The sequence below is a fragment of the Anabrus simplex genome, chromosome 1 (genome assembly GCF_040414725.1).
Source record: "Anabrus simplex isolate iqAnaSimp1 chromosome 1, ASM4041472v1, whole genome shotgun sequence".
In the NCBI taxonomy this organism is placed as follows: domain Eukaryota; kingdom Metazoa; phylum Arthropoda; class Insecta; order Orthoptera; family Tettigoniidae; genus Anabrus; species Anabrus simplex.
In genome coordinates this window covers 918,303,094-918,324,258 of record NC_090265.1, presented here as the reverse complement: position 1 = coordinate 918,324,258, position 21,165 = coordinate 918,303,094, and the positions used below count along the sequence as shown (strand labels likewise).

The 21,165-nt window shown below is 41.6% G+C and overlaps 1 protein-coding gene across 1 annotated transcript in view; it reads right to left on the bottom strand.

Annotated features, from left to right (window-relative positions):
• Cad99C (cadherin-99C) overlaps window positions 1-19,408 on the bottom strand; it is a 529,236-nt gene extending 509,828 nt beyond the window's left edge. The window contains exon 1 of the mRNA XM_068225294.1: window positions 19,310-19,408. Coding sequence (XP_068081395.1) covers window positions 19,310-19,334 — 25 coding nt within the window. The 5' untranslated portion in view covers window positions 19,335-19,408. The remainder of the gene's footprint in view (window positions 1-19,309) is intronic.
• Window positions 19,409-21,165: the final 1,757 nt, after the last annotated feature.

The window sequence follows — 21,165 nt, the reverse complement described above, 5'->3', positions numbered from 1 at the left end:
AAAGTAGTGGCAAAATATCTACAGAGGTCGACGCCACGAACAAATATCATTTAAAAAACTCTACTACCTTAGTTACCAAGGTTCTTAAATGAAAGTTTTTATACTTGACCTTCAGTTTAACAAATAACTATTTTCAGTTTTCTGAAAGTAATGCTACATAGACTCTTTTCCTTTTCAATCTTAGTTATTCAATCAAAGCCATGGTCGCTTCCTTTCCAGCCCTAGCACTTTCCTCTCCATCGTCGCCGAAAACCAACCTGAGTTAGTGCTTAAAACCACGTGCTTGGTTTTCTCAAACAGTTCTCAACAACCGTTGGTAACTGAAGAAGTGGCATTTTAAACCGTCTTCTTTCGGGAATAGCTTCAGTATTGAGCAGCAGTCGTATTTTATTGCAGTTTACTCCTTTTCCTTTGATATGGAAAATTACTACGACGATAGGCCCCTTCAATGTGAAAGACAGCAACATATGAACTTAAGCTTGGTCCTTACAGGGACCCGTCGACAAGACAAGACAGGCGGCAGAAGGCACAACGCACAAAAAGACACGCAGCAGAGATCCTCTATTTATTTTTTTCGGCCGGGGTGACGCCTCATCTGTAAATCGCACCTCGCCGAGCCCAAGCACAAAGGCTGACACCACAATTGGACGTCGGCGATATTCACTTGCATCCTCGATTCTCTCCAAATGGCATCACCACTGCACTTCTCCCGACCGGCCCACATACTGCCTTCACGTCTTCCCGCACAGCTGATGGACCCAGCGCCTGCTCTGACTACGCCTGTTGCACCGCCGCTGACATCGTCTCCACCAATGCACTTCTCCCGACCGGCCTACATATATACTTCATGTCGTCTCGCCCAGCTGATGGAACCACCGCCTGCTCTGTTTACACTTGTTGCACCGCCGTTCATCCCAGCTACTCCTACCACCACCCCTATCACCACTACAGTCTTAGTTTCTGCCGTTTCTACCTTTCCTGCCACCACTACCATTATGCCTCATCCATTCCCTGTCATGACGTTTCCTCCTCTTACCACTCAACACTCACAGCAACCGCCTGTCGACGAAGCTGCAACTGATTCCTCTACTGTTCCTGAGCATCCACCATTGTCATCGCCGTCTGAATGCATTGCCAATTATACTTGTGTCGCCTGTGGTGTTGATCCTGCTCTTCCAGTCGAAGTCATCACTTCTGCCCTTCATCAAGCTGGACTTTTTGTCACTGGGACCTCCAAGATATACAACTCCGCTGGACCTACGTTTTTGGTACGTCTCCACTTCGCTCCGCCTGAAGCCGTCAATCACCTGCTCACACATGGACTTCACCTCTTTGGCCGTACTTATCGTGTGGAACCATCTCGTTCTCCTCCTCGTCTACAATCTCGTATTCCCTCACCCCGTCGGCGTCCCCGACCTTCTGCATCTTCTCTTCACTCACCTCGACAACGTCTTTGGTTCACTCCACCCTCCAACAGCTCATTTTCCCCATCCCCGCCTTCAACCGATCTTTTCCGTCTTATCTTAACCTCTCTTGCTACATTCTCCTCTACCTTCCGTCTCATTGCTTTCCATCTTTTCCTCTATCACTCCATGTAACTCTGCATTGTACAACATGACTCTGTCTTTGTATCACTGTGCATTCATGTACCTAACAAAATACCAATAATGATATGAATCAATATTAAAAAATAAAAATAAAGGGAACACAAAAAGAGGAAAACCAAGACGCCCCCAATCATATCTCCCATTTCCATCACCTCTATTTACCCTCTCCCACATAAAGCACATCACCTTTAACCCCCCACAACTCTCTTGGCCAAAGAGTAGATGTTCCCTACTAGGTGGCCCGCCTCCCCCGTCAGGGGAGGAATGAAAGCTTAGTTAGTTAGTTTAGGGACCCGTCAAAATCGGTTTTACGTCCCAATAACTACTTTTACGGTTTTCGGAGACGCTGAGGTGCCAGTAAATCTGCCAACAAGAGGGTGACATATCTGTGTACCTTCAAATACCAATGGGCAGAGCCAGGATCGAATCCACCAACTTCGGCGCAGAAGGCCAGACTACCAAAAAGACTATTATCCAGTCAAATAGTCTGGAGATACAGAGTGGCACGTGTCTGAGGCAATTTCCTCAGACATGTCTATGCGTTGCTTCTCCTGTCAGACAGCTGCTCAATTATACTTAAGAGGCAGACTCAGACCCAGATTAAGATCTTTGGACGAGGCAGGAATGAAACTCAGGGACTACACACACATGCTACCTCTATTCCACGCGATCATCGATATCAAATATATGATTATTGCCATAATCAAGGAACGTTTGGAAGTGTCAGGCTCCTTGGCTGAATGGTCAGCATACTGGTCTTCAATTAAGAGGGCTCCGGGGTCGATTCTCGGCCGAGCCGAGGATTGTAACTCCGTGTTTAGTCTTAATATATTTCTCTTCAGTTTCATACAACACACCACACCACCAAAGAAACACGGGATGGTGAATATGTCCCACCAGAAAGCGTTGGCATCAGGAATGACATTGCCGTAAAAATGGGCCAGATCCATATCAAACGATGACCACAATAAATTTAGAAAAAATAGGAAGAAGAAACAATGTTGAAAGTATATATAATGCATGAACATACGATGAGACAGTGCTCTGTAGAATTCCATTCTATAATTTACAACATTCATGTTTTCTTAATATTTTGCAAGGGATTTATGAAAGATTCAAATAATATTAAGTTTACTAAGCTAGATATTACTTAAGACTGTCCGGCTCCTTGGCTGAATAGTTATCGCGGGGCTCTTCGGTTCAGAGGCCCCTGGGTTCGATTCCCGGCAGGGTAGGAGGTTTTAACCTTAAATGGTTAAATCCCTCGGGTCGGGGACTGGGTATTTTTGTTTTCCCCAACATCCCTGCAACTCACACAACACTACCCCCTACACCACAATAACATGCAGTTACTTCTACACGGCAGATCTCACCCACCCTCGTCGGAGGGTCTGCCTTACAAGGGCTCCGCCCGGCGAGAAATAGCCATACTAAATTATTACACTTAAGACTGACATAGGTATAAAACTTGCCCGGACTCAAAGAGGACCCGATGTGGGCCAGTTCCTCTGACCTGATCCAGCTTCCATCTGGGTCGCATATCCACATTCCTCTCTCAATCGATAATATACTGACCCACCATATTGACCTGAAGAAGGATACGTGTTACTTAACTGAAAACAAAAAGTTTTAAGGTTATCATCCTGAAATAATGATAAGGAGCATTAGTCGTTACACCTGTACAGAGACCAAGATGGAACGGTTTTCTTGGCAAGGGAAACAAAATACGAATAACTGAGCTTAATATTTGTCAGCTAATGAGATTAGTATCTACTGTATTGTAATCAGAAAAATTATCCTGGGTAAAACACACAAATCTATAAACGTGTAGGTAGCGTTGACACAACACTGTCATGGATGAAAATATGTCGGGTATAACCACAAAAAAAAAAAAAAAAAAGAGCGAAGTTCTCTCCATACAGACCAGTTGTCTGTAAAGTGCGGGCCACGCCCCCTGCGGAGAGGATGGGGGAGTAATCTAGACGGTTGCGTCCAACATCGGCAGTTCGTATGACGGTTCAAACTTCATCTAATTTTTTAATAATGCCATCCTCATATCCTCAGTACAGTAACTCAGACAAGAAGCCAGTGGCGTGCGGTGAACATATTCATTACCCCAGCTGCAAAAAGGTTTTCTAAATATAAACAATCGTAGCCCTACTACACTCTCTAAAGTCAACATTACCATTTTATAAGACTGGTTTTTCGTGGAAAGGTCTACCTGAGAAAGATATTTCAAGAATACTTTCAACCACACGCTCGAACATACTTCCAAATTGATATGCACGGTAGTGACGACACCATCATAACTTAATCTATAGCAGATTTTAAACAATGTACTTACGGTTTCGTGATACATAGTACAGTCATGGTTTACACAAAAATACACTGGGACTAACTATTTGTTTCTTACTTAAAAAGCCTAATCTAAACTAATCAGCAAAACTTAACTGGTATTTTACCGTCGCTGAAGTTTTATAGTTTCACTCGCACACTGAGTGTACGTGCATGAACGACAAACGAGGGAAAATATTTGTCACGACGTATAACACACGTTATATTCATGAAGAATGACACAGAACTCGCGAAACCCTAACGTATAATCCAATAGGAACACTACAAAAATTCACTATATACCGCCATCAGAAACAACCAAATACAAAATTCTTCTACTTCGCGCTTAACTCTGTGTTCATGCTGGGCAACCTAAATATTGTTCTGCGGCTATCGGAACACATACTCTACACGGGCCATCAATGAATTGCTCGAAAAAACTGTATACATGCCGAAACCCAAGACTAAAATATATTCTTCTATATTACAATTGGTTTCATATACTGGCTCTATTTTTCTTAGCAAGACGATGTGCAAATGGCTATACTGGTAAGATGTTGATATTTTTCTTGCAGTCTCTACTGTGTGACGCTGAAGACTTCGAGTGTCAAGTATTAAAACCAACATTACCTTAACTAAGCTAGCTGGCCTGTAGGTGTGAATTGCTGTCGGGAGCGGGCCTACAGTTCCGCCCCGCTGCCAGGACAAGGAAGCTTCAAGTGCATGCGTCACCCAAGCGGCCTTAAATTTCGCTGGGGTAGCTCTCTTTTGCGCCGGCAAGGAAACCCAGCTCCCTGGAGAAGCTGAACTGCGGTAGTGCGAGAGGATTGTCGAGACAGTTGTACTTGGCTTGCCTTAGATGTTCGCAGTTTTTTAACTTTATAAAAATCGTTCTTTAAGGAATAATTAAAAAATGTTAAGACAAAGTTCTTTACCTCAGCAGCGCTGGGGTAGATGGTGTTCAGTGCACGCCATTGCAAGAATCTCTTCCACTCCTATTCAAAACTAACATACTTTCATGGAAAAAACATTACCTTACTTAGTATCTCACAAGTGCTGACCAGAAAGGCTGGCAATTAGACCTTACTAGCACGAGTTCGGAGATTAATTTGACCACAGGAATTACCCCCCGGCCTTTCAGAACCGAACCTACTACTCGTGGCGCCAACTTCCACCCATTGTATCTCAATGACAATTAGCCACTTGACAATATTACTACCACTAACTCGCTTCGCTACTAGAATAGTTTATTCTAAGCCTGAAACTCGTTGTCAGTCGAGCAAAGACAATGAGTGAACAGTACACTCTGTTGTACAGATAGAATCTGCGCGTTCTGAATAGTGGTACTTAACATTTTTCAATGGTAAAGGTATCGTCATAAATGTCATAATCATTGACAAGTGGCTAATTCACAGTCGTAAAAAGCGATCCCGTTAAAGTGTTTCGTCGAATACCTGTTCTCCCATGAAAATGCCTAATTAAAAACTGGACGCGAATTTAGTTGTATGTTCCTTCACCTTCCACATTTCTTCAGCTTTCACCAGTAAAGCTAATTATTCGACAAAATAAAAGTGCGAAGATACCAAGACGATTGACAAAAGTACGCAGATATCAAGACGATTATTTAAAACTAGGTTTCAGTTACATTCACGTGAATAACCAGAAGCAGGCACAGTGTGTTCTTTGCTCGGATATATTAACCAACGACAATTTGAAACCTATAAAACTTATAAGATACTTACAGACAAAACATCCAGAGCATGAGATTAAACCTATCGGAGTTTTATGTCACAAGCAGCAACAGAAAATAAATGTCAAATTCCTAGAATTCCTACATTTACTAAAAACGCACTAAGAGCATACCTAGCATTTTTTTTTTTTTTGCTAGTTGCTTTACGTCGCACCGACACAGATAGGTCTTATGGCGACGATGGGACAGGGAAGGGCTAGGAGTGGGAAGGAAGCTGCCGTGGCCTTAATTAAGGTACAGCCCCAGCATTTGCCTGGTGTGAAAATGGGAAACCACGGAAAACCATCTTCAGGGCTGCCAACAGTGGGGTTCGAACTTACTATCTCCCGAATACTGGATACTGGCCGCACTTAAGCGACTGCAGCTATCGAGCTCGGTACCTAGCAATTTTAACTATATTACAGAAGTTCTTGTGAGTCGGATTTTTTTTTTTTGCAATCTAATTAGTAGTGAAAAGGAAGGAAGGACGAGTGCAAGACCTGGCATGCTCCAGATGGGGGGGGGGGCGACATAAAATGTGGACGACTAGTGTAGACCATGAAAACCTTCGATGAGTTAGTGCGACGTTATGTTAATCACGGTCCATCTAGGAACTAGCCCCCCATATCCAGAATTCGGGATGATAATCGAGTTCTAGTACGTGTATTATTATTATTATTATTATTATTATTATTATTATTATTATTATTATTATTATTATTATTATTGTTATTATTATTATTACACCACGTTTCCTAGAGGTCCAAGTGAACGGTACCCTATCAAAAATATTGTGAGTTAGGCCACTTTAAACAATAAGCATCATCAAAAAAATTGTGAAGGAGTTCAGGAGCGATTTTCATTCAATACGCTTCCGAAGATAACATCACTGAAGAACTTAGCAACACAATCATTAGAAAATCAACACAAAATCTAACGAAAAATGCAATATAAACACTAATATTTTAACCAACTTCTGTGAAATGCACATTCTGCTATTTATGAGTAAACGCTTTTGAAAGCAATCTGACTTAAATTCTCTCTTCATAAGCTCTGCGACTTCTTTATGGGTTGTCCCCAGTTTCCTGGCGTCGACACTTTGTATGGATTTAGCATAGTTTTACAGCCGGATGCCTTTCCTAATGCCAACCCTACGTGGATGTATTCATTATAGCGTGTTTCTGTCTTAGTTTGCAGTGTGATGTCTTGTATGTAAATGAAAATGGAGACGAACATAAGCACCCAATCCCCGAGCAAGAGGAATTAACCAAACAAAATTAAAATCCCCAACCCAACCGCGAAATCGACCATGGACCCTCTAAACAGAAGACAAGTACGCTGAACATTCAACCAAGGAGACGAACTTCATAAGCCCTATGGCTGTTCACAAGATTATTTCAGAAGATTATAGGTTACTCATAGTTCCATGCGTTGAAGTCTCTGAGGCATTATTTGGAAATTATTCATAATTTTGTACAAGTTAGCAGTAGGGCCTATACTTGTAAAAAAAATATTTAGTACAAATGATTCTGATAAATCTGTGTTCATAATTCGCTCATGTTCAAGTCTGAAGCAGTTCTCTGTATTGTTTTAAATGTGAAAAATGAAGTATATTGAATTAGGAGTGTCCCAACAAATTCAGCTGTTGAGTTCTCGAATGTTTCCTTTACTGAAAGACCAGTCCCAAGAAAAGAACTACTTGTTTGAATCAGGCTGAAGAGTGGTATGATGCAGACAATTTCCCATTATAGGCCTAAATATTTTATTACTTCTCTAAATAATTACTAATCATGGAAATTCTAATCTATGCCTTCAACTAATCTACCAGCTACAACATAAGCAATATTACGAAATTCTGACGCCGCATTGCTTGTTGTTGGAAGGCTCATATGAAGTTTCTATAAGGTTTACTGAGCTGTACACAGCCTTTCCGAATGTGAGTTCCTGTGGGACTTAATACTGCCATATTAAATGTAATAGTGAAAGTTAGAAAAACTGTAAATTGTTCACCTTCGGGTTCGGTTCCCGGTACCGTCAGAAATTTAACATTGGCTGAAGGGCTGGTGTATGGTTAAAGGGTACATGCAGTTCACCTCCTTTGGGGATGTGCCTGAAATGACCTGTACCACCTGGGACGAGGACACAAATTTACATCTACATCACATTGTAAAGGTCACACACTTACTGTTGCTGCCGTCTATAACAGCAATATTTTACCTCCTGACTAATCTCACACTAGATTATAATGTTTCGATATGCATTATAGAGAACGTCATTTAGGCCTACCTAAAAATTTCATGTTAGATCTAGTTTACGCAAGATGTGGAAAAATGTCTGATCTAATTTATTGACCAGCAGGAGATATAGAATGAAAGGTTCAACTTTTTCTTGACCTCTGTTGCACGAAATGAAGGTAATGATATCAACTCTGAACACCGAACGACCTTTACTCTACTATAGAGAAAAGTCTTCCGGTACTAATTCAGAGTCAACCCAGAAGATACCTGGAGGTTGGGAGTAGTCTGTAAATCCCTGCTAATAATGATAATTAGATCTCGAATTTATATGACATGTTATTTTTTTTATCTCGGTATCCATCCACAAACTTAAATTAAACACATTTCTAGCTTCTGTAAACATAATAACGTGGTTTTTATTGGTCATATAGATACATATAATACCATATTTTTATCATTAAGCTATAGGCCTATATGACCAAAAATGGTATATATGCATATTTAACCGTTCTCCCTACTAGTATTTACATGTTTTGCTCTGATAACGCCCAGCGCTCGTTTATGAATTTCCTTTTCTCAGAAATAGTTTGTAATTAAATGCGGTTTGAAGGTAAGGCAAATTCTGGACAATATTTAATTGCTTCCGTGTCGTATTTCCAAGTTTTTATGTCGTATTTTGGTACTTTTAGGGCACAAGTGCACGCAGATTTCCGGAGTTTTTAAATAAGAACTACTAATGATCGAACCTCGGCCCTCCCAGTTGGGAAGCTAACGCCTTAGCTCTAGATTTGGTGCGTCAACAGAGTATCACAAAATTATGTTCCTCTTAATTCATATAAATATTTCGTTATTTCAGCATAAGATTAGCTCCTTGATAAAGACGGAATTAACTTTTATATTTTCATGTTTTTTGTTTGTTTGGAAAAGTAAAAAATTAAACTAAAAGGGCATTTAGCCTACTTGAATGTTATCATTAGCCTATGGTATTGTCATAATCACGCTCGACAGCAACCCACATTGCATCACATTGCGATGTCCATTTTATTCGATACCCTTCAACCGAGGAAGCGATCTCTCAGACAAGGGGAGGTTAAAAACACTTAGATGTACTCTCCATCTAATAATCACTCCATACTTTATTTCAACTATTGATGATGATCGTATCCAAGTATCCTCAAATGTTGAAAGCGCTATTAAAGAGACTTGAGGACTTGAGAATACGTAATAAAGGCTCCCCGCTGCGTAGGCAACGTCCGTTAGCAAAGCGGCTAACTTTCTCGATACTGAGCAATTGAGAATCTGTGCATGACTATTCATTCGACTAGCTGTTAATAGTTGAAATCAATAACCATGCACAAATTCTCAGTAGCCTGACTCGATAAGATAATCAATCAATATCGAAAACAGAATCAAACATTCACAGTAATTATGATTCACAATATACCGAGCGAATTGGCTACAAGTTGGATCACGTAGCTGTGAACTGTATTCGGAAGACGGTGGGTTTGAACCCTACTGTCGGCATCCCTGAAAATGGTCTTCCGTGATTTCCCATTTTACACCAGGCAAATGGTGGGGCTATACCTTGATTAAGGTCATAGTCGCTTCATTTCAGTCCAATCCAATCGTCGCCATAAAACCTGTCTGAAACGGTGTGGTGTTAAACTGATTGATTCACAAAAATACAAATCTTACAACTATATACAATTTATAAATATAGGGATTATTCTCCCATACCCTCAAGCTGTTATTATGTTTGAGCAATGACCGGCGAAGACACGTCCATAGACTCGAATACCAACGTCAAATATCGTTGAAAAATTTATTATCTAGGTTTCTCCATTTCAGTTCCAGAAAACACGCTAGGGTGGTACCTGTCATATTGGTCATGGCCACTTCATTCCCAATATTTGGCACAATTACAAATGCACACACCAATGTAGATATCACAACAGACTGAAAGTCAGGTTTCATAAACACAGTCAATTTTGGGGTTAATTACCAGGTTATCTCAAACATTTAAAAAGCGATGCGTCCTTCTATTGTAACAATCCACGCTGATAAATGCATTAGGAGAGTTGGTGGTGGTGATTATTGTTTTGAGAGGAAGTAAAACTTGATTAAAAGAGGACTGAATTCGCATCAATGAAGATTTTTGTTTGTTGCCGGTCATTGAAATGTAACAGATAGGAGGTTGTATTAGTATTAGTATTAGTATTTATTTATGAACAAACAGGCTTTCCGCCCCTTACATGTTCACAAAGCAATAAGACACAATATTAATAAAAAAAAAATGATAATAATAATATAATACATAAAAATAAAATAATGATAATAGAGATAATAGGAATAAATAATAACAAAAATGATAACAATTCTGTAGCAGTCCTCGGCTCGAGGATCCAGCAAACTCATCACTTGTCCTTATGCCTACAGCAACTTTCGTCACATTCCTTTTCCCTGACCTACTCCCGATCAATACCAAAACATCGACAGTCAGCACTTACATTCTAACCAGCCATAACACAAACAAAAGTCCTCCACGTTCACAACAATAAATAACACAATCCTAACCCAGCAGAAAATCATAATAACTTACAATCAAATTTCAACACTGGTCTCCCTCCACACTTACCTTAAATACCACTTTTATTACAATGCATTACTACCTCTCATGTTGCAACTTGACCATTATTTAGCCATGCTTGATCTCATTTTAAAACCCAAGCCATGCTCAGCATTACATTTGCTATCGCAACCACCACTCATTCCGTGTCCTTGTGGATTCAGCACATACGTCATCTTCATTGTCCTCTAACTTACTCTCTGCCCAAACCATAACAACCAACATTCCGCAATTGCCCTTCAATCCATCATACACTACATTTACCAACCCGCACTTAATACAATCATCTCTCCAACTCCAAAAGTTTCAGCAATAAATTAAACCATCTCATTACCAAACCATCTTCGCCTATACCAGCACTTCTCCCACACCACATTTTTTTTTTTTTTCGATAAATCTAAACTAATTCAGCAATAAATAAACCATCTACATACCAACTCTCGGATTCAGATACCACCTCTTATCCACAATTTCCATTCCAGATCCACCTCATATACCTTCCACAATACACCACTAAATCTAAATTTACAACATCTCAGATTTACAAAATAACACCGCTTGACACCGCTTCTCACCATATTTCAACCATAGTCCTCAATAACTGCGACCGTTTTATACCACCACTTCTCCAACACCTCATTTCAGCAATATGACACATCTTACCTTAATCGTATCTAGATACCAGGCCATCTTCACCTTAAAATACCAAACACTCATATACCATCTCTTCACCAACACCACATTCCAATCTCTACCATTCAAAACTCTTGTCCCTCTTAACACTCACTTAGTTAGCATTAAATAAACCTCCTACCCAACCAAAAGCTAATACAGCTACCCTTCAATACCAACACATCGCTTCATATACCACCTCTCAATCTCATACCACACTATCATGCTATCCTCTCTCTTATATACATCAACAATAAATATACCACTTCACCATTGCCACATTTCGGCCTTCACAAATAATTACCATCATAACCTAATAAATTTACAGTGAATAACAATTACTGACATATCGTAAGACTTACCAATCAGCGTCAACTCCAAATATCACAATAAATATATCACTTCACCCTTACCACGTCTCAGCCTTCACAAATTATTTACCATATTTCAGTCTTCACAAATAGTTACCATCCTAGCCTAATAAAATTACAATGAATAACAATTACTGACATATCATAAAACAAACAGACCATGCCATCCTGTCCTCTTACCCAACTCCCCTAACTAAATACTCAGTCCCTATATACACTAAACCATTAAAATTTTAACCTACTATCTCCTTCCCTTATACAGATAACTATTCTACCCCCCTATTCCCCTGCCCACCCTCTAACTCACTCTCCTTCATTTTACTCTCGCAGGCCTTTTTTGTCGCACAAAAATACCTGTTCAATTCACCCCCTTTTTCCCATTGTTTAAGAATCCATCTCAGTATTGCGTTCTCATCCCCTCTCCCCAGTACTTCCCGATTCTCGGCACTCAATAATCTATGTCTTAACCCCCTCGTTCCCTCACAGTCTCTTAGCAAGTGAAACTCATCATTCACATCCCCACAAAGTACACACCTTGTCTTATCCCTGCCCTGTAACCAGCCCTTATTCCTTGGCAGACCTAAAAGCCACCACATCATCCCATATCGATTTGACCTATCAACGTATCTAATATTCAACCCTGCTATCTCCTCTATTTTCGTCAAAACAATCAGCGAATTTCTTAGTCTGCTTTCCCCCAATAATTTCTGCCTATGGATATCCCTAATTCTCCTTTCTAGTATTTTCATCCCTCTCACTTCTGTCTTTGACCAAACCTCCCCCCACAGGTGCCCTAATCCTATCCTCTCTAAATATCCTTTTATTTTTTCTAACCATCCCCCCTTATACATGCTCTTAAATTGCTGTACATATGCAGCCTGTAAAACTCTCCCACCTTCCTGTCTTTTTAAATTCATCCAATATCTAACTATTCTTTTCACACCCTCTGATTCCAAATCCTCCCCACACATTAATTCCGCCCCTACGTTTGCTGTACACCTCGGTAAGCCCATCACTAACTTAGCAAAACTACTAACAATCTTTCTTAGTTCCTCTCTTTTTTCATCCAGCCCCCAAACTTCTGCTCCGTATAATACCCTCCCCACTATTACCGACCTGAACACGAGTCTCAGTGTTTTATAACTGATCCCCGGGAACTTGAGTAGCAAATTTCTGACTGAGGCTAAGGCTGCCAAGCCTCTATATTTCATTCTTTTGATCTGGTCACTCCAAGTTCCTTTATCATTAAAAATAACTCCTAGATATTCCAGCTTCCTTACCTGTTCCAATCTTTCTCCCTGTATTACCCAATTCCCTTCCATCTTTCTTCTTTTGTTCACCTGTACTATCAATATTTTAGACTTATTTCCATTAATTTTCAATCCCCATTTCCTCGCAAATAGCATCACTGACTCTAAGGCCCTATTCATCGCCCCTGAAGTTAACGTCATCAATAACACATCATCCGCAAATATCAGTCCTGGCACTTCCAAACCATTAATTACCGGTACAGCCCAATTTCCTGCCCCAAACCCCTCTAATATATCGTTTATAAATAAAATAAACAGTATGGGCGATAACTTGCAACCTTGTTTTAAACCCACCTTGGACTCCAATGGTCCACTCATTCTCTCTTCTCCCAATTTTACACAAAACCTGACGTCCCTGTATATTCCTTCCACTGCCCTCAACATCTTCTCCGAAATCCCTAGCCTACCTAATTTCTCTCGTAGGGCCTCTCTATTTACCTTATCAAAAGCTTTCTCAAAATCTATTGCTGCTACATAAACCGTACTTCTATTCATATTCTTATACTTTTCTAAAATAGTCTTTACTATCATTATATTATCCACTGTTCTTTTCTTTTTCCTAAATCCCCCTTGGTAATCTGTCAAAATTCCATTTTCCTCCGCCCACCCACTTATTCTGTTCGCTAGCACCCCCGTATATATTTTACTCAGAGAATCCAACAGAGATATACCCCTATAACTGTTCACATCGTTCCTACTACCCTTTCCCTTGTATATAGGGCATATAATTCCTGTTTCCCATTCCCTAGGGTAATTTCCTCCCTCGAATATCCTATTGAATAGTTTCACCATGCCCTCTATCATTATCTCATTTTTACTAATTTCCTTCCAAAACTTATTATTTATACCATTACACCCCCCGGCCGACTTCGCTCTGGCTCTACTTATCACTCCCCGGATTTCCTCTCTTGTGATTTCTTTATCCAAGTCATAAATTGCCACTCCCCTATTACTCCAAATTACTTCTTCTCCCGAACCTCTCCATCTATCACCCCCCTTTTTTCCTAGTAATTCCTCGAAGTGCCTGACCCATTGCACTTCCTCAATACTCGTTCTCTCCATATTCCTTCCACCCTTAATAATTCTATTAATCTTATCCCAGACTCTCTCAAAATTGTTAGTCTTGCAGTCATTATTTATGGCTTCCATTTGTTCCTCTAACCACGTCTTTTTTGTCTCAGAAATTTTCTTTTTATACTCCTTCCTCAATCTACAGAAAAACTCCCTTTCTTGGCTTCCACCTTTCCTTCTATATTCTCCTAAAGCGTCCATCACCCTCCTCCGCAATCCTTCACACTCCCTATTAAACCATTCTTCTCCCTCTTTCTTATTTCCTTTTCTAGCTTTCACCTTCTGCGCTATCATCTTTATTGGATGTAGCAACAATTCCAAGGCTTTATCAGTATCATTCTCTTCTAACGCCCCTTCCCACCCATATTTCAGAAGATGTAACTCCTCCTTTACTACCCTATTCCAATCCCGGCCTACCTTCTCTGTCCATTTGTACTTATTATAACCCCTCCCTCGTTTATCCTTTGTCTCATTTTCCTTCATTGTACGCTTCTCTACCTCTCTTTTCAGCATAACCCTCACCGGGAAATGGTGTGACTCAATCCAATCTCCTATTTCCATACTTACAACTTCCTCAATCATCCCTTCCGAGCTCAGAACCATATCTATCACACTACCCCATTTCTCCGTAACATATGTCAATTTCCCCGTCCTGTCACCCTCTATCCACCCATTCAGAATATACAAGTTTCCCACAGCACACATCTCTAGGAGCTTCTCTCCATAACTATTTGTAATTTTGTCCTCACTCCTTCTGCTTTCTAACAAACACATTCCATCCTCCCTACTATAAATTGGGCTCTGTTCTCCTATTCTCGCGTTCCAATCCCCAAATAACAACATATCCTCCTCCCCTGGATACATTCCCCTTATCCTGCCAATATCCACCAATAACTCTTCAAAAAAATATTTATTTGCATATTCTGAATTACTAGGATGACAGTAAACAAAAGCTAGATTTATTTTCTTCCTCCGTCCCTCTCTCTCCCCCAAATTCAATCTCAGCCATATGGTTTCCATCATATCGGTCTCTATATCCTCTACTCTTTCACTAATTTCTTCCCTAATTAGAACTATCATCCCTCCTGGTGCTCGTCCCTTATTCCTCTCTTTTCTTCTATATTTATATTTTATCTCAAACCCCTTCCATGTAATCTCCCTCCCTGTTTCCAACCACGTCTCTAAGAGTGCCACAACATCGAAACTTTCAATTACTTCCCTAACTTTCTTGTTTCCTAATTTGCTCCTTACTCCTTCAATATTCACACATCCTATCTTCCAAAATTGTTATAACTTTCCTTCCCTCCCTTCTAGGTCTCCCACTCTATTCTTACTTCTAGTATTTATCGACCTCTCTCCCTCTGTATCCTCCATCCCTTTACGTACTTTTCCCCATATGTCTTTTAAGCTCTTACTCCTGACTTTACTCATAAGTTTTTTACCTTCTTGTCGATCTGTCTCCTCTTGACCTTTCTTTTTCGCTACACCACTGCACCCTGCACTCACCTCTTCTTGCTGCTCACCCCCACTCTCCCCCTCACTATTTTGGACTTCTGAATCCATCTCCCTTTGTCCTTTCTTACTCACTGCACCACTACACTCTCCTCTCCCAGTTTCTTGCGGTCCACTCTCACCGTCCACTTCACTATCTTGGTCTTCTGTCTCCCTGCTGCACTGCCCATTCTCTTCCGAGATGCCCTGCTCTCCTGCCACGTCCCTCCTCCTCTTCTTTTCTTCTTTCTTCTTCCCATCTTGCCTTGACCTCTCACCACTCTCAACCCTCTCGTTTTCGTCCATTTCCTTTAGCTTAGAAACTGAATGAACTCTGACCCATCGCCCGTTCGTCACCTCCAACCTCAGACCTCTTATTCGGGCCTTTAGCCCCTGGTTCCTCGCTCTCCAAAGGTGCCTATTCAAGATCTTCGCGTTTTCACTTCCTTCTCTTCCCATGTCTCCTTTCACCCCTATTTTCCGCCCTTGTAAATTCTTGCTGTTTCTTAACACAGAATCTGCCATTAGGGTTGAGAACAATGTAACCCTAATTGGCCTCCGACCTTTGATTCTACAAACTCTCTCTACATCATCAATGTCTACCTCACTAAAGTTTACCTTCATAACATCCCGTATAGCTTCCACCACCTTAAATATCAGCTCAATCTTGCTCTCTCTCGCCCCTTCCTCAATTCCATATAAAAATATGGCTTTTTTCAATCTCTCCTGCCTGTACCCCTCCGCTTCTTTCTTCATCTTCATCACCTCGTCTTTCAGATGCTTCACTTCCCCTCTCAATAACTCGATTTCTTTCTCGTTATTGACCACTCTCCAGCTCGATTCCTCTGTCTTCGTTTCAAGCCATTTCTTCATGTTCCCTATCTCCCTTCTCTGCTCCTCCATCATGTCCTTTATTTCCTGCACCTTATCCCATTGACACTTTTCCTGCATCACTTCACTTACAACCACCCTGAGTGCGGCCAAATCCTCTGCGCTAAATTTTCCACTGGTATTTGGGCCTGGGTTCACTTCCACCCCCCCAATAACCAGTAACACTGCTATCACTGTCACCACCAGCACCGCTTCACTCATTTTCAATCCGTCCGTCACCAATCCATTCCTGACCTCCTTCTTCTGCCTTGCCTGCCATTTCCCAATAGCGGCCCGGTACTGTTCAATGCCAACCATGATTACAGCACGCACTTCGCTACGCAACCTCTCTCCTCGACTGCTCGAGCTAGACTGATGGATAGGAGGTTGTAAGAAACCAAAACAAACGAATCCCATAATGCTGCAAACCTGATGGTTCTTGGCCTACCAATCGACCACTGCTCAACTGGAGGCCTGCAGATCACGAGGTAACGAATCCTCTCAGGCCTCATTCTTGGCTTCCTACACGGGGAGCGCTATCTCATCGTCAGATAGCTCCTCAACTGTTCTTATGTAGGATGAGTGGACTTCAATTCAGCCCGCAGATATCCCTGATCTAGTCAGGAATCGAACCCAGGATCTCCTGGTAAAAGGCAGACTCACTACCCCTCGCGGTCGGCAGGTGGTTGGAAGAGAGCAACTGTTAATCACAGACTTGTATAGATTCTAATAAATAAAAACAATGCGTAGAATAAGAACTTCGCAACCTCAAGCTAAGAATAACTATCCTCTCTTAACACTAATCAGAAGATGCAAGGATGGGAAAGGGTTAAGGCTAGCGTTAGGAAGGCAGCGGCCTTAATTAAAGTACAACCCCACCATTTGCCTGGTGTCAAAATCGGAAACCACGGACAAATGTCTTCAGGGCTGTCGACGATGATAATAGAAACCACCATCTCCCGAATATAAGCTCACAGCTAAGCAACTTAAACCGTGCGGCCAACTCGCTCGGTCCCGTAAGTTTAACACATTCCTTTGGTGTGCAGCAATTCTTACGTAGGTGCATGCATTTGTTTCTCCTGGTCAATACATGTTAATGCATTTCAAACCTTTGCACCGTAACATTTTCTTTTGAGAAACAGTATAATGACACAGCGTCTAACGAACGGTCGCAAATACTGTCCTTAAAATAACCCAATAACTCACAAAGGTTTTTATTTACCATTTAATTGTAGTCATACACCATTCTGTTACACCTGTTCACATTTCTTAATAGATGCAGTGCTTTTGCATCTGTCTCTTGGCACAGACCAGAGCAAAGTGTACCTTCCACCGAAGTCCCAGTCACATTCATGGCTCTGACAGTATGGAAACTGCTGAGGTATATGGGTGGTGTGAGACATGACATTCAGAACACGACTAGTGTGTTATGAAACGTGCTATTCATAGGGCTGGTCGTGTTTCAATATCACTTTCTGACCCAGTGAGGAAAGCAATGGCAAACTACCTCGCTCCTCATCCTGCCTAGTATGCCTCGTTTTGGCACTGCCATCGGTTTTTGTGGTTTCGCTGTGACCTCATAACCTTAGAGGGTACCATTTGAGGATCCAACCACCCTTCGGGTTGATGAACTAACAGACACACACACACACACACACCTTTCTGTGTCGAGCGATTTGGCTACGTAGTTTGGGTCAAGTAGCTGTCAGTTTGCATTCGGGAGATAGTGGATTTGAACCCCACAGTCGGCAGTGAAGATGGTTCCTGTGGTTTCCCATTTTCACGCCAGGAAAATGCTGGAGATGTACCTTAGTTAAGGACATGTGCGCTTCCTTGCTAGTCCTAGCCAATCCCTATCCAATCGTCACCTTAAGACTTCCCTGTGTTGTGCGACGTAGAACAAATAGGCTAGTAAATAAAAAAGTTATAAAGAGTACAGAAGACGAATAGACTACGAGGAGTACCGGAAGACCAAGTAGCCTTCTGCACCGTTATCGGTAAAGTACGACCAAAACTATAATTATGATAGGAATTTACAAGCCTTAATCCTATTACCTCAAACCAGTATGTATCAGTCATAATTAACTAAGCACCTTCTCTACGGTTGTTCCAGGTTTACTTCATCTCGCGGCGCGGCGCTTCTCTCCGGGAGATGACTGACGGTTTTTCTTTTCCAAACTGAATATGTATGAATGTACATACCGGTACAATACAGTATCACGTTTTCTTTTCTGTAGTTGTCCGCTTGAACTGGAAGAGCCAATCAGAGTCTGGTGACAATGATTTAAGAAGACACACTGTTGATAGAGCCCCAAAAGAGGTGGAAGACCTATATTCTTCAAATATATGGACCACAATGTGAAAAATTGGGTCAAGATAGGAAGATAGATAAAAAAGAGACCCCCAAATTATTGAAATAAAAGGATCTACTCAATTTATCTCGAAATGGCTAATGTCCATGCCTACCTGATAGGAAGACACGGATGTCCACGTGATGTCTTCCAATTGCTCTATAGAAAAGAAGATTTTTAAGTTACAAATTCATCACACAATAGGTCAGAAAAGAACAGATAATATATTTCTCTTCCTACTATCTATTCTAACAAATGAGAAGAATGAATACCAATGAGCTCGTAAGTTCCTCTGACAGCGACGGAGTAACTCTAAGCTGCACAGTACATTCACGCAGTTCTTTAGCCAATGAATCCAAAAGAATCAAACCACGGAACATTTTCAAATAAGAAGCATTAGTGCTTTCCTCATCTAGAGGTATCACTCACTCTTGCAACGAAATTCGTTCTAATTTAAAGAGCAAACATGAACTATTTTATATGTCAATTGTAAGTTCTTGAAATAATAACCTATAATAAACCGGCACTTCTGTGGTAAGGTAGATGAACTAAGCACAGCTTTAGGCAGCGCTACACACAGCTTCCAAAAGACGTGCGCACGCTAGACAAGATGTTTACAAACATAGACATACAGCCTTACCGTTTGTTGTGAGGGTTAATAGCATTTAAATCCAACTGGAAGACCACTTATCCCCGTTACACCATCTTCCAATGTAAACAACACTTTTCACTTTATAAAGTACACGTTAATTTACAGAAATCACACAGATTATCAACACATTGCCGAAGACGTAACAGACCACCATACAACGCGGCCGCACTCGACAAGCAGACTGCTTGGTCCTTCTGCGGCTGGCAGGTAGGCCAGCAACCCGCCGCAGGTGCATAGGCGTGCACTGACACCAGCGCCATCTCTTCTCTGGAGTTATTACTAGAAGACGACCGTCTGGAGAACTGGAGAGACTACTGCAATTCCGCCTTTGTTGGCTTCTAAGTTCTTAGGAAATCGAGGTTTGTTGTCTGTTTGCAAAAACAGTAGCCTACTGCAGATCATCCGTCCCGAACATTCGTTCTGAAGCTTGTATTCAAATCAACAGATATATTTAAACTCCTTCACGAAATGCGAGAGAAACAACAAAGTTTGTTTCATTATCAATGAGACTGGTCCCTACCATCGGGTGTCCTGAGAATGGTTTTCTCTGGTTTTCCAGTCTCTTGTACTAAGGCGAATGCCGGGACAGTTCCTAGTTTAGACCACAGTCGCCAACTCCCTCACCTCCGAACATCTCCATCACTGAATCAAAATCTTCCTGGCCTGAGAGACGGCGTTACTTTCTATTAGCCCGCCGTCTCCTTCAGGGACGAAATGAAAACTTGTGCAGTATTTGTAGTAGTATTATCAAATAGGCTGGTCCCCACCATCGGGTGTCCTGAAATAATGTTCTGTGGTTTTTCATTCTTCTCCACTAAGGAAAATTCCAGGACAGAATCATTTTATAAGCCACGGTCGCGTTCCCTCTCACATTCACTGTAACAAATGACGTGGCCTGAGAAAGAGGACATCATGCTATAAGAGGGCCACCGAAACCCTTCAGGGTAAGGAATGAGAACTTGTAGTAGGTAGATAGGTTATCGATGAATAAAGGCCAGAGTTGTCTTCGTTTCAACAGCGGCTAGTTTTACTAGCCTTCCAGCTATGCATTCGGATGGAGGAAGAGCTCGTCCCTTCCGTCGGCTGTTCTGAGAATAGTTTTCCATGGTTTTCCATTCTCCTGCACTAAGGTAAATTCCGGGACAGTTCCACTGGTAGCCCTCGGCCGCTGCCCCTCACCTTCTCCGCATCTCAAATCACAGCTTCAAATCTCCTTGGTCTGAGAGAGGGCGTAACCCTCTAAGAGGCCTGTCGTACCCCTTCAGAGTACGAAAAAAAACGTTTTAGTAGTAGTATTAGTAGTAGTATTAGTAGAAGTAGTAGTGGTTATCAATGGCACCGAGCGGAGTGGCTAAGGCTTAACAGCTCTGCATTGGAAGACGGTGGCTGTCCTAAGAATGGTTTTCCGTGGTTTCCCGTTCCCACCTCCAGGAAAATGCCGAGACGTCCGATACCCTCTCCTTCGCCCTTCACTGCACAGCAAATCACCACACATCTTGCCAGAGAGAGGGCGTCACCTTCTAAGTGTCCCGCCGTACTCTTTCAGGGTACGGAATGAAAGCAATATATAACATATATACCAGGTGGCTCTCGAACGCCGTACTTTCTACTTATAAATGCCCCGCATGCACAAATGATGAATGGAATGTCTACAAACTGATTTTCAAAGGGAACTACTGCCAGTGGGCTGGTTACGTCAGTATATGAAGAGATAAGAACCGAACTGTCGCTCGCAGCATGTTACTCGGCGCTACCGGTCTAATGCACCCCTTGCATTAGTAAACCTTGTTTTCCACTGCATAGTTCTAGGTTGGTGTATGGTACAGCCGCACTATATTTGCTGT